The sequence below is a fragment of the Pygocentrus nattereri genome, chromosome 11 (genome assembly GCF_015220715.1).
Source record: "Pygocentrus nattereri isolate fPygNat1 chromosome 11, fPygNat1.pri, whole genome shotgun sequence".
Classification (NCBI taxonomy): domain Eukaryota; kingdom Metazoa; phylum Chordata; class Actinopteri; order Characiformes; family Serrasalmidae; genus Pygocentrus; species Pygocentrus nattereri.
The window spans coordinates 30,518,320-30,531,990 of record NC_051221.1 but is presented as its reverse complement, the minus strand read 5'-3'; the positions used below and the strand labels follow the sequence as shown (position 1 = coordinate 30,531,990).

At 41.3% G+C, this 13,671-nt stretch overlaps 1 protein-coding gene across 16 annotated transcripts in view; it reads left to right on the top strand.

Annotated features, from left to right (window-relative positions):
• The window catches only part of myo9ab (myosin IXAb), a 106,205-nt gene that overhangs the window by 26,348 nt on the left and 66,186 nt on the right, over positions 1-13,671 (top strand). For 12 of the 16 annotated variants that reach the window (XM_037542569.1, XM_037542565.1, XM_037542573.1 and 9 more), the window contains exons 1-2: positions 899-1,553; positions 9,126-10,047. In XM_037542569.1, the coding sequence (XP_037398466.1) occupies positions 1,525-1,553; positions 9,126-10,047 (951 nt within the window). In that variant the 5' untranslated portion in view covers positions 899-1,524. Of the gene's footprint in view, positions 1-897; positions 1,554-9,125; positions 10,048-13,671 lie in introns of those variants that run through there. The other 4 variants (XM_037542567.1, XM_037542568.1, XM_037542560.1 and 1 more) reach the window with 3 other exon arrangements.

The following is a 13,671-nucleotide window of genomic DNA, read 5'->3' as shown; positions in this document are numbered from 1 at the left end:
GTATACTGCTCATGATCAAGCATACTAGCCAGCATCACCTCTCTTTTGCTGAAAGCTATGTTCAGTGATCTAATGATTTAATGTTAACTGTTGTTCTAGAAGTCAAATAGTAACATTTATTTATTGTGAAATAAATATTGCTTTAAGTGAATTTTTAAATTGATTGGTGATGTCATTTCTTAAGGTTGAGAAAGCTGTAGGAAAATCTGACAAGCTGCTATTTAGTTCCAGCTCCAGTAAAGCTCATCTGTGGGGTGAAAATGCTTGTGCCTGATACTGACCATTTGACCACCTGCTTTTCCTGTAAGTGCAGATTGATGATCTCACAACGTTGTGCACTTATTGATCCACTGGTTCCTTCTGGCAAGGAGATCAGAGTACATGATAGCATGCATTAATTTCCATTATGTGATGCTTATTGCCCATTGATTTGAACTCCTTTCTCTTTGTTTCTCCCATTTCTCTGACAATAGCTGACAATGTGTATGGTTCTGTAAGATTTGTGATTTTCTTTGTGTGGGACACAGTATTTATTGCTCTAGCATGTTCTTCCTGTCTGAATTCTTTGTCTTTTTGTATCTTGGTCCCTTGCTGTATTTTGATGTGCTGTCCACATCTCTCTGTCGCTCTCTCTGTCGCTCTCTCTGTTGCTCTCTCTGTCGCTCTCTCTGTCGCTCTCTCTGTCGCTCTCGCCCTCTCTCTCGCGCTCTCTCTCCTGCCCTCTATTTCTTTCTCTGGCTGTAATCACGTTTCAGGAAACAACAGCCCCCTCTCCCCTCCCCCTTTTCCTCCTCCCCCTCTCTCTGTCCCAGCTGCCAAACCACATACACAAACCTCCGCTTGCCTCTGCTGCATCTACACCCAGTGTTTAGAGGACTGGACGGTTTGAGAGGGACAGAATGAGGGAGTTGTTCAGAAGACATTTGCAGCAGCTTCACATTTATCCTGAGAGCTGATGCATGATCATTTAACCAGTATATGGCGTTCGTTTTCCTGATTTTCTGTGGTCATTATGTCGACTCGGAGGGAAAGTACTGGATGTGTTCTTGTATAATGCTTGAAACAGAAATAACTGTATCTCGCTGAACTGCTGCATGATGTTGAGATTTTTGGATGGATCATCTTTTGGCTCTTTTCATTTGGATCCCACTAGCCAAGATGTCACTCTTCCTCTGCTTAGGAGACCAGACCCTGGATCATACTGACTGCTGACAGCCAAACAAGAGCTCTGTGGTATTTGCGCATTTGCGTCTTTCCCGAGCTCTGGAATGTCTAGCTGCTCCGGGTGCAGTTTCTCAAAGCTGATGAAAGCTGGAGCTGAGAGCTCTTACTACGTTGGAGTAGAGGAAGCCAGTGGCCCCATCCAGTCAAGCCACAGCCACTCTCTGTTGGTCTGCTGCTGATAAGTCTCACGGCCTGTTTCTTTTCAGTCCAGTAATGCTGCTTCTCTGAAGCCATCCTTTTAAGTCTGTTTTTTTTTATTTTCAGTTCTGGAGTTTTTTGGTCTGGTTGTGACTCCTATCCATGCCTGTAATTACTCTTCAGGTCAAGGGGTAAGTCACTGCACTCTGAACTTTGCTTAATAGCTGATTAAAACCCAGATAACAGAATGACTTGATCTTGAAAGTTTAGTCTCACTATATGTTGGAAGAGAAAGTGACAGACTTCCATTAAGGGTGAATGTGAGGCTGTTGAGACTGTTTTAACATCGTAATAAGGTTGAAAAGCAATTAAAACAAAGAACGGATTCATTTTCAGTGTCAAAAAAAAAGGCTGTTAAAGATGGCAACTAAGAGAGAAGACCCTCTGACACATAGACTGAGACAGTGGAATGCTGGGGCTGAGTGTTTATTGCTGTTCGAGGGGCAAGAATACAATTCAGAGACCATCCATTGATTTTACAGAGAGAAGCGCTTCAGTAGCTCACACAGTGACTTGCTGTGTTATTATCTATGTGTTAGAAACAGTAGGTGCATGTTGACAGATTGGCATTACTGATGTATTATAAGCCATGGATATAAAGTATTCATATGAGTATAGGTGTTATATGTGGTCAATGGCTCCAAATAGTTTGCCATTGTAGCCCTCTCAAACTCATTTATATAGATTTTTGTGACACTGGAGGCTTTTTAGGGGATCTGGAATTTTCCACTTTGCTTCTGATTTTGTTATTTTGCTGGTTGTTGGTTTATATGCAAGTCTCTCGCGAACACGACCCAGTGAAGTTAACAAATTCACTATGGAAGTACCTTGAAATAACTGCTTCTCAAGAGAGCCATCAATAGAACATGCCATTAAAAAACTGTATTTGAGCAAGTGGGCTATAGGAGTCATAGCAGCAACGCACAAGCAGCTTGGCTTCACCCTGCACAACTACTGATGTTTAGAAGGATCAAACTGGGAAAGTGCATTAATGTAGGTAAAATAAAGAGGCATTAATCATTTAACTTGATGCTGTTGTCACATACACTTTGATCACATTTAAATCATCTAACAGAGCAAAATAAACTGTAGATTTATTATTTATTGTAGATTATTTATATTTTATTGTTTATATATATTATTACCTGCCCTGCGATGGACTGGCGACCCATCCAGGGTGTATCCTGCCTTCCGCCCGAAGACTGCTGGGATAGGCTCCAGCACCCCCCCGCGACCCTGATGGAGAAGCGGCTTAGAAAATGGATGGATGGATATATATTATTACAAATGAATAATTAGGCCTTAATTATCTACTTTTGTTCTGAATGTGTGTGTGCTCACTCAGAAACGATCAAAGTGCGTCCAACAATAAAGGTAGCATGTTGCTTCTATCTATCTGTCCATGTGTGTGTGTGTGTGTGTGTGTGTGTGTGTGTGTGTGTGTGTGAGAGAGAGAGAGATGTGGGCTTGCGTTTAATGAGTTGAGGGGATCTCTCAAGTCTCTGAATGTTACTGATAACACATTAGATAAGTTGGGGATAACTATCTCTCTATTTAAAAAAAAAAAAAGACATGACTCATGCTGAGTCATCCATGATAGCATTTATGAAGAACAATTCTCTAATAGTCGAAATAGTGGACATTTTTGTGTCTCTCAAAGTAGTTTCCAAGAGGGCATTATCATAATCAGGAACATTTCATCAGTGTGAGCTAACTATAAATATACTTTCAAAAAGTGTGGCACTTTTGGTATCTGACAGTTGGAATGTTTATCTGCTCAGTTATTTGTTTTCAGGTAAACTATCTGATTAATGTTTAGATGTTTCTTTGCTTTCCTACTTTTTGATTTTCGCTGCTGTTCCTCATTCCTCACAAGATGAAACTTGATGCACAAAACTTTACAAGAAAAAATTTACAGCAGCAGGACTTCTACAATACTTAAATTGTAGCTATTTGTATTTTCAGTTGTAGTTTAGCAGCCGCCTTTTATTTGCTGATCAGTGGACTGTTACATGTTAGCATGTATCTAGCAGAATTTAGCATTATAACTGTGGACAGTATGCTGCTTTGAAGTGAAAATATGTACATTAAACAGTGAAATAAAATACACATTTGGTGCGCGTTTATGATTTATATGACCAAAAAAGCACCTTCAAAGCTCTTGTACATCAGTGCTTATTCATACACTTTCAATTTGTTTTACATTTAATTTTTTACATTTACATTTAATTACATTTAATCATCCAGAATAGGGCTGTCAAAGATTAACTGAAGCCAATGGTGTGGGACACCTATTACAGATCAATGTCTGGCCACAGGTGCTCAGCGATGGCCTGACTGCGTTTGACAGCTGACAGTTAGCTTGGTGTGTCAAGACTGCAGGTCTTCCACACAGTCTGAAAGTGGCTGTGGAACAGTGATTACAACTGTCTAATAATGGCTTAGGACTGACTGTGAAATGGAGCTATTATATCTTAAAGATTTTTATACCATTTTAGCTTCTAGGTTTAACTTCTGTTTTCCCCACGAAACAAAGCTTGCATCCTTATAAAGCTTGTTTGTGTTCTGCCATTAGTGGCTTTGATTATTGTTTCAACAGCAGACTCCAAGACACAAAGAATCGATAGCACTTTTACACACTCTTGATTGTGTGACCTCATTTGTAACTAAACAAACCAACAAAAACACCCAGCCTCCATCCTTCCTGGCCAGCTGACATGTGTTTGCTGGCTAAATCTCTTTTTTAAAAAGTGTTCTGAGCCTCAGTTTATGAGTCTTCATGTGTGGTCATTGTCACCATTCATGGGCTCTGGGGTATTGCTTGTCTTCTGCAGGGTTGGTCTAGTGTGTTCATGCTTGTATCTTATTGAAGTTCCAGTGTGGTGTTAACTGAAGAGATACTGAGTGCTTACGTACGTACGAGAACGTAAAGTTCTTTGAGGTAAAGAGTCACTAATATTTTGGATGAAGAGCAGGTTGAGATGTCCATGCCTGTCAGGGCCCGAGTTGGCATTCCCCTACAGCAAGATAATTTGACTTTTGACCTGGGATGAATATAATTACCTCCAATTGCTCAAAAAAAGCACTGTCAACTTTCCACTGCAGCTTTCCGTTTGATCTCTCAGTTTAGAGGAACAAAGTCATATAGGTAGGCTGTGTGTGAAATGGCCTACTACAAACTGCTCGCTTACTGCTTGTGCTCAAAAGTAGTAAATAGTGTGCAGTATATGACCAACATGAATTTACTCAATATGTAAAAATACCTGGATAATGTACTAATCTGACCAAATGTTCCATTGCACGGCCAGAGCAATCTCTTTAATATACTACATGCCAAAATGCAACATGGCCGGTTCAGGAGGACATAACAACTGATGCGCCTTGATATTTTTAATAGCCATGGATTCAGCTGTTCTCTACATTAATAACAGCAAAATGAAAGAAATTTGTCCAAATGCTGCTGCACTCTGCAGAACTGAAGCCATGCCAGCTTTTTTCTACTCTGCTGGTCTTGAGGTGGATTTGCTGATTTCATCGATTTAATGAAGTTAACACACTGTGTAGATAACGTGGATGAAACAGTAACTTACTAGTAAAAGTTGCTCTCAGCTGAACTGTCCATTTAAGATTTGGCTCTAGCCATTAGTCTTCTATTGCTGTATCAGACAAGGCCCTGTGCTGTAGGATGGCAGACGGCTTGTCACATACTAGATACTGTACTCTATACTACTTATGAAGAGTAGCATGCAGTATTCATTGTATACTGATGTAGTATGGCGCAGTATGCTTTGACGAATACAGTTTTAAACAGTATTCTAGAGTAATGGGAGCAATGATTTCTTCTTCTTCTTCTTTCGGCTGCTCCCTTTAGGGGTCGCCACAGCGGATCATCTGCCTCCATCTTGCCCTATCCACTGCCTCCTCTACTTTTACACCAACCATCTCCATGTCCACCTTCACTACATCCATAAACCTTCTCTGAGGTCTACCTCTTCTCCTTCTACCCGGCAGCTCCATCTCCAACATTCTTTGACCAATATATCCACTATTCCTCCTCAACACATGTCCAAACCATCTCAACCTGGCCTCTCTGGCTTTATCTCCAAACTGCTCCACCTTCACTGTCCCTCTGATCTGCTTATTTCTAATCTTAATGGGAGCAATGATGTAAACCTGAAAAAAACCCATTTAGCTTTTCAGTGTCCTCATGTAAATCAGGAAAGTGCACCCACAAAATCTACCTGCCTCCCTTAGGCCCTAAACTAAGCTGATATGGAAGAATTATCTGCAACCAAAGCAGGCAGATAATCATCTTCTGTCTACTCATCATCGCATGTCTTCTGTTAAAAAATAAATTAATTAATACATTTTAAAAATGCACTTGAACACACCGCAATGACTGCAACTGACACATTTTTTTGCTGCTATGTGAAAGGATAGAACTCTCCATAGCAGGACATGACAGTTAAATTAAGTCTTTTTTAACAAAAAGAAAACTGGGAAGACCCAGATTACAATCTAACATGCTTCCAGATGGTTAATGGCCAGCTTGGTGTGTCAGGGTTGTAACCGGAATGGATTGAAGAATGGCTGCTTTTGTAAGAGTGAAGAGATTAGTGGTCTACTCTTGATCCAGTCAGTTATTATATTGGTGAATCTGCATGGTCAAGGCTTTATTTCTTTGATTTCAGTTCTAAGTGTAGCTCTCCTTTAACCCAGGATAAACGAAACCTCTAGGATGATGGATCCAATGCCATACTCCTGTTCTGGTCTGCATGTATTAGACTTATTACAGTGAAGTGGATACACGTATATGTAATTAGTAGAGTTGAAAGATTAATTGGTTTTATATCATAATCGCTATTTGAAATAATGCAATTTTAAAATCCCAAGACCTGTAACTCTAATTATAGTTTAAGTATAGTCTTCCGTGGAGAAATAACCTTATAACACAGTCCTTGTGAACTGCCTGTAAATGAGTTAGACCAGTTAAAAGTACCTAAACACCCACATAATGCATACATGAGAACACAACCACAATTAACAGGCTGCATGGCTCACTATACTCAGCTTTCAAGCCACTAACTAGGAAAAATTTATATGCTTGTCTTCTTGACCAAAAGCAGGACTGGACCTCAATTAAAAAGATAGAAAATAATCACATTTTTAATCAAAACCAAAGTGTTGATCTAAAAAACACAAATATTTTCCTCAAAGTTCTAGCCACAAGTCTTCTTTTTCTGTGCCTTGGTCTACATAATGTTATTAGATATGGGCTTAAGCATGTAATAATGTGTTTCTTCTTTCTCTGAAGCCTTCCAGGAATTTTGAAACTAATGATCGTGTAGCATAACTCCACTGGTCCCATACGCTGCATATTTCAGCTCATAATTTCAGTCATTGGTCAAGAGAGCAGATGTCTGCAAGGTAAAGAAACACTGTCAGACACCTCAGCACCTTGGACAAGCTGTGAGAACTTATTATGAAGAGGCTTAACATGCTACATGGACTGGACCTCAGTTGCTTTCTAACAGTGAGAATACATGACTTATATTAAAAAAAGAACAGAGTGAGCCCTTTGTGTCCACTCTTGCTCCCTTTTGGGAATGTGACCAGGACTGCCTCAGCTTGTCTGACTGTCTGACTTGAGACTTGTTCTGAGCTGTAGGATGCACCTCTGGGAACCTGCAGCTTATAAGCAGTCTTGTGACGGGTATGCCAGTCTGGATGCAAGAAGCATGTTTTAATTTAAGAAATATTTTAAGGGACTGGTCTGTCAGTGATAGCAAAGTGGCTTTAGATAGAAACATTGAGTGAGAAAGAACCTTTAGGTAGTTGTAATGCTGCGGACTACTTATACCTTTTTTTTTTTCCTGTCATTCATGGCGATTAATTCTCTGTTATCCTTCTTATCTCTCTCTTTTCATTAACTCTCAAATAAGCCAGCTTGCATGACACTAGCACTGATTGTCAAAAAAAACATGGAATAATAAAGATTACAGTAACAATAACTGTTTTTCAGATATGCCATATAGTTAACATAGATAGTACTAACACAAGCTTGATTCTTTTCTATTGTGATATAGTATTTGAAGCACAGGAAGGCCCTTGTGCTCCAACAGGCACAAAGACAATAGAGAGACAGGGTGGATTTATTTTGAATGGCTATGTCTTTGTCTGTCTGATTTCTTTGTACCTGGGGGAGCTGGACCAGAGCCAGTCGGTAGGACAATGCAAACCAGAGGGATGTAAATAGAAACATACAATAACCTTACAAAAATTAGGAGATCTGAATGAAAGAGGAAAAAATACTAGAATAAACAGAGCAGGATTGCTTTGGCTAGTACCTTTAGCTCAGTGCAATCCTGGTCAATGGAGAGCTCAGTTCAAATCTGTTGTAGTTTGGTGCCACTGTATCTATACACAAAATATACAAGAGTATTTGAAATTGGATTTTAGACCTGGTACTTTTTCCCTTTTGATCTAGAGTACGCTATCTGGCCATATGTATGCATGGTATGTAGACACTTGACCATCACACCTATATGAGCTTGTTGCCCATCCCCCACCACGCACACCCCCTGGCTGAAACACCTAAAAGTAAGTGTCCACATACTTTTGGCCATATAGTGATGTCTTGATCTAACATTTTGTATATAAGGTCAGTTTTGAACCGTCACAGTGCAGATAGGGGCTGACTGCTAAGTCAAAGTTGCCGCAAGAGCAGTCAAGAGTGTATCTCAACTGCAGTATTATCAATGTTTAATTTACTTAGTGAGCGAGTCCCTAGGTCTGAGCGTGTTCTGCATGAGAAATAGGCGGTGCTGTATCTGTGTGCCGTATCTGTGACTTCTGCTGCAGTGTGTGAAAGGAATGAAATGTGGACTCTGCTACAGGCGTGCATACAAACTCATATTAAGATGAGTTCCACAGTAATTGTCAACAAGGTTTTTTGATTATTGTACACAGATGATCTCAAGATCACATACTGAAGTGATGGTTCTTTTCTCTCTCCAAGTTCCATGTTAAGGGCTCAAGTTACTCTGTAATTTGCTCTCTGTGTCAATAATGGCAGTGTATTGTGTAATTATTGTGTTTGTACAAATTGAACTATTGTTATGACAAGCCTGTATGCACTGGTCTTCTGTTTGTGAATGGTGATCCTCAGGCTTAACACTAACAGGAAGTATCTAAATTAAAGTACTGTGCAGCTATAAGAGGCTTCTGTGCAGAAGGTAGCAGCTAGTAAACTTGGCAGTTGAATGGTTAGATCTACTGTGTATGTCTGCTGCACTAGCTTAGAGAGCACAGCCCACAGGCCTCAACTTGTGGTGCATGTGTCTTGTCTGTTTTGGTTTGTCTCCACCTCTCGCTGTGCAGCTCTTCCCCAAGTATGAGTTGCTTCTAATTAGTAGCTCATCATATCAGACTGTTTGGAGTGACAGGGTGGTTTGTGATGTCACGGGATGCATGAGCTGAGGGCACTGTGGTTTAGGTGGCTGGTCTGACTTGTGTCTGCTTTCATGTGTATTTATGGTGATTTACAGGCTATTATTTTAGATACACTCTAACATTTTGTCTCTCTCTCTCTCTCTCTCTCTCGTTCGCTCTCTTTGGCTCTCGCTCACTCTCTGTCTCTCTCTCTCACCCTCTCAATCCTCCCCCACCTCTTTCTCACTCTCTTGGTCTCTCGCTTTTTGCAGCTGGAATGTCTTGAGTCCACCCCCTGAGCTGTGTGACGGAGGTGCAGCCAGCGCTGATGGGAGCTGCTGCTCCATCATGAGTTGCCATGACGCTGGAGGGCGTCGCCGTTTTGAGGACTCTGAGTTCACCCTGCGTGTGTACCCGGGCGCCCTGTCCGAGGGCACCATCTATTGCCCGGTCACCGCCCGCAAGGTCACCTCTGCAGCTGAGGTCATAGAGCAGGTGATCGAGCGCTTGCGGCTGGACCGCGCCCGGCTCTACGTCCTTGCGGAGGTGAAGGAGTTTGGCGGGGAAGAATGGATCCTGAACCCAGGCGACTGTCCCGTGCAGCGAATGATGCTGTGGCCTCGCATGGCCCTGGAGAACCGTCTAGGCAGCGAGGATTACCGCTTCCTTTTGCGAGAGAAGAACCTGGATGGCTCCATCCACTATGGCAGTCTGCAGATGTGGCTGCGGGTAACGGAGGAGAGGAGGCGGCTTGTGGAACGTGGGCTCCTCCCACAGCCCCCTGCTGGACAGTACACTGCAGACCTTTGTGCCTTGCCGGACCTGAACGAACGAACATTACTCGAAAACCTTCGCGGACGTTTCAGGCAGGAGAAGATCTACACCTATGTGGGTGGGATTCTAATAGTTGTCAATCCCTTTAAGTTCCTGCCCATCTATAATCCCAAGTATGTCAAAATGTATGACAACCACCAGCTGGGGAAGCTGGAGCCACATATTTATGCTGTGGCAGATGTGGCGTACCATGCCATGCTGCAGAGGAGGAGGAATCAGTGTATTGTGATATCTGGAGAGAGCGGGTCGGGGAAGACCCAAAGTACCAATTTCCTGATCCATCACCTTACTGCCCTCAGCCAGAAAGGCTTCGCCAGTGGAGTGGAGCAGATCATACTTGGGGCTGGGCCAGTCCTAGAGGTAAGACTAAATGGATGAATGAATGCTTGGATGGATTGTTGAATGGCTCAGTGACCCTTCTGGAGAGATTAACAAAGCAGTTAATTGGACAAACTACTGTTTTGATTACGACCTAGGTGTAGCCTTGGCAGCAATTCATAAGTAACCTGTATCGGCAGGTAGCATTGGAACTATGTTTTTCGCTAGTAGTTATTTAGCATGTCAGGTGGTGGAATCCAAAGTTGAGATGGTGTATCAGTATCGATGGGAGTTGGTGTCAGGCTGATCTCAGCAAAAAGTGCTTTATCAGGGAAAAAGAATGAATCCAAACCAGTCCTGTAACAAATAGGTCCTATTATAGTTTAGTCACATGTGATGTTGTTTGCTAGGCATTTCTTCCTGTGGGGTAGTTGAGTGAGTAGTTTCAGCATGGTAACCTAGATTTAAATGTTTAAGTGATTTAAGTGAATGGTTCAAATAAAAATAGCTAATTTTAAAGCTTGGTATTGGGCTGTCACGATCATGGAATTTTAGCTGACACAGAGTTATGTTTGTTCAAGCAAAGCTAGAAGTTTTCTTGAGAGTTAAAGTATAAGAAAAGCCTTGCTCTAAAACCCCCACACTTTGATAGCATACATGATAAAAACATTGTCTTTAAATTTGTAGTTATCAAATAAACAAAAATTTACTCCGCATTACCCTTTATTTTGCAGCACTGAATTAGATGTTGAGGCTTTCTTTTGTATTCATGAGCCCTATATGTCATAACACAGTTGTATATTCAATGACAAAAGAAAAAAGATTGTAGTCAGCTTAAGCAGTTGTGATCTCCAGTAATTGCAATCATCTCAAATAATTGTGATTAGGCAATGATGTAATAATTGTGACAGGTCTTCTTAGTAGATTAAAAAAAAAATCCTGAGCAGTGTCAGTACTCAGTGTTTTAATACCAGTATAGGATATAAATAAGTACCATCTCTGAAATTCAACTCAATTTGACTGATGTGAAATTGAATGTGACACTTAAGCATGATTTGGCCATATAAGTACATGTGCTTAGCCCCAGATACACTGCTCAGTCTGCTCAGTCACAGCTGTCTCAGTGGAAGTTAATGGCAGCTTTTGGGCCAATAGAAACCTCCTTGGATCCAGCTGCTCTGAAACAGCAGACAGCTACAACTCACTGTTTTTGGGGAAAGAGGGAAAAAAACAAACAAAAACACCCAGATTTATAACAGGCTGAATTCTCAGTAAGGTTCAGCCAGGATCTATGACAGACGGTCTCCATTTTTGGATGATGTGATTGCCTGTTTGCACAGGCTCTATACCTGCCTCATTGGCTGAGAATTTCTGTTGCTAGTATGAAGGGTTCTCACTCATGTGTGATGGTGTCGCATTGTTACAAGCCTTGTTAAGTTGCCCTTGTGCTGTGTTGCAGATGTACCATTTAAGTAAATGTTAACAGAATCACATTAAACTCAAATATTATCACTGAAGTTTATTTAAAAACAAAAAAAAAACATTGTAGCCACAAATGCATATTTGGCTAAATGTATTGAGTTTTTTTCCCCATTTTCATAGAAGTGGTGCACTAATTAACTAAACTAATGAACTAAAAAGATCTGAAAAAAAGATACCGCTATGAAAGCCATAAACAGTGGTCAACACATTTGTTTGTGTGAGATGTCAGTCCATAATTTCCTAAACCTTCTTGTGCAAGTGTCTATTTGTGTGTTTGCACGCATGTGTATGTAGATAGTAGCGGGTAGTTTAACACATACCAGACAGACACAGTAATTAGAGCTTGAGGTTTGCCACTAGCGGAACGTATTTAGTGGGCCGGCTGGCCAGTGGTGACAGATCCAGACCTGTAACATAGAGCAGCCGTGCTGTTCCCACAGACCTGAACAGATGAGGCAAGGCGGCATGGAGAAAAAGGGGTGCTGTAGAGGAATTCCACACAGGCTTGAAGGCACAGAGGAGTCCATCAGATGAAGGATGGTTGTGTGGCCAGATGCAGCAGCAAGCTATCTCTGTCAAGGGTCAGAGATAGTTAAGATAGTGACACTGTAAATGCTGTAATACAGAAGTAAACCATATGAACACGGTGTACTCAGTACTGGGCCAAAAACAAGAAAGAAAGCTATTTGTTAACATTTGCTCCCTGAGGAGTTACGCCATGTGCATGCCCTTGTTCACAGCAGTGATATCATTTATATGAGATACTTCTTTGCATTGGCCTTAAAGGGTAAAGTTGTAGCAATGCTAAACTAGTGACTGGTTGTAAATGAGAATCCAGCACTTCTTTGTGGTGTTTTGGATAAAATGGGTCCATGGTGATGTATGTGCAGTTCAGTCACGGCTACGCCTCCACTAAAGGGAAACAGTGCTGGAACCAGAGATAAAAGAATAATGTATTGTACTGTCTGTAATAAAACAGTTTATCTTTACATACACCACAAATTTTATTTACTATTTACTATACACCACAAAATATTTTTTGTTTTGTTTGTTTAGTGGACATGACAGTTGATCAAGACTTTGCTTCAAAGATTTTAGTGTGCATGTGTGTTAGGGGAGTATCTGTGGGGGATGGAAAGGAGAATCATAACAACTATTATTCTTCTGTCCTAAAACCAAACATTGTTATCTGAATGAAAACAGAGCACTCCCTGAGTCTAGCTGTGTGGCACAGAAGTCTTTTTAAACTGAGACTGAATCAAGAAGTGCAATACACTAATCTGCAGGAAACCCTTTACTAGGTGCACTAAAAGTGATATCCTATCATAAAGTGCTATTAATAGATAAAATCTTGGCCTCCTTCCCTACCTGCACACATTGAAACATGTGCGCACACACACAAACGTGCACACTTGGAGCGATTGATGTTGCCTGACCTGACTCTTACGCTTCTCAGTGGAGATTTAAATTCGCTGACATTTCACTCCTGATAGAACAATGTGCCCGTGGTCCTTCAAGTTGACACCCTGATGTTTTTGGTCTCTCTCTCTCTCTCTCTCTCTCTCTCTCGCTCTCGCTCTCGCTCTCGCTCTCGCTCTCTCTCGCTCTCTCTCGCTCTCTCACCTGAGCAGACCACTTGAGATTACTGCCATCATATTTATAATGACCAATGCCATCCAGGTCTTATTAGTCACCTCATCTCTGTGTCTCTGTACATCTTATTTTCTCTTTTTCTCTTTCATTTTGTGTTCCCCTGTCTTTCTCTCTTACTCTCTGTTCTTCTCTATTCTCTCTGGCTGTCACTTTCCATTTTTCTATGATTTCTCTTTTGCATAAGTTATTCCTTCCAGCATTCACATGCTGCTTTGGAAATTCATATAGGAACACGCCCGCACACACACGCGCGCACACACGCACACACGCGCACACACACGCGCGCACACACGCACACACGCACACACACACACACACACACACACACACACACACACACACACACACACACACACACACACACACAGACCAACACTGTCTCCTTCTTCTACCATCAACATTACATCATCCATGCTGTATCATCTAACTGGCAATTTAGGCTTGATTTAATTCCAGTAATCATTAGTTTCTATAAAAGTCCTCTAATACAGGCCTTGGTGGCAGTAATAACTCTAATGTGTAATCTGATCT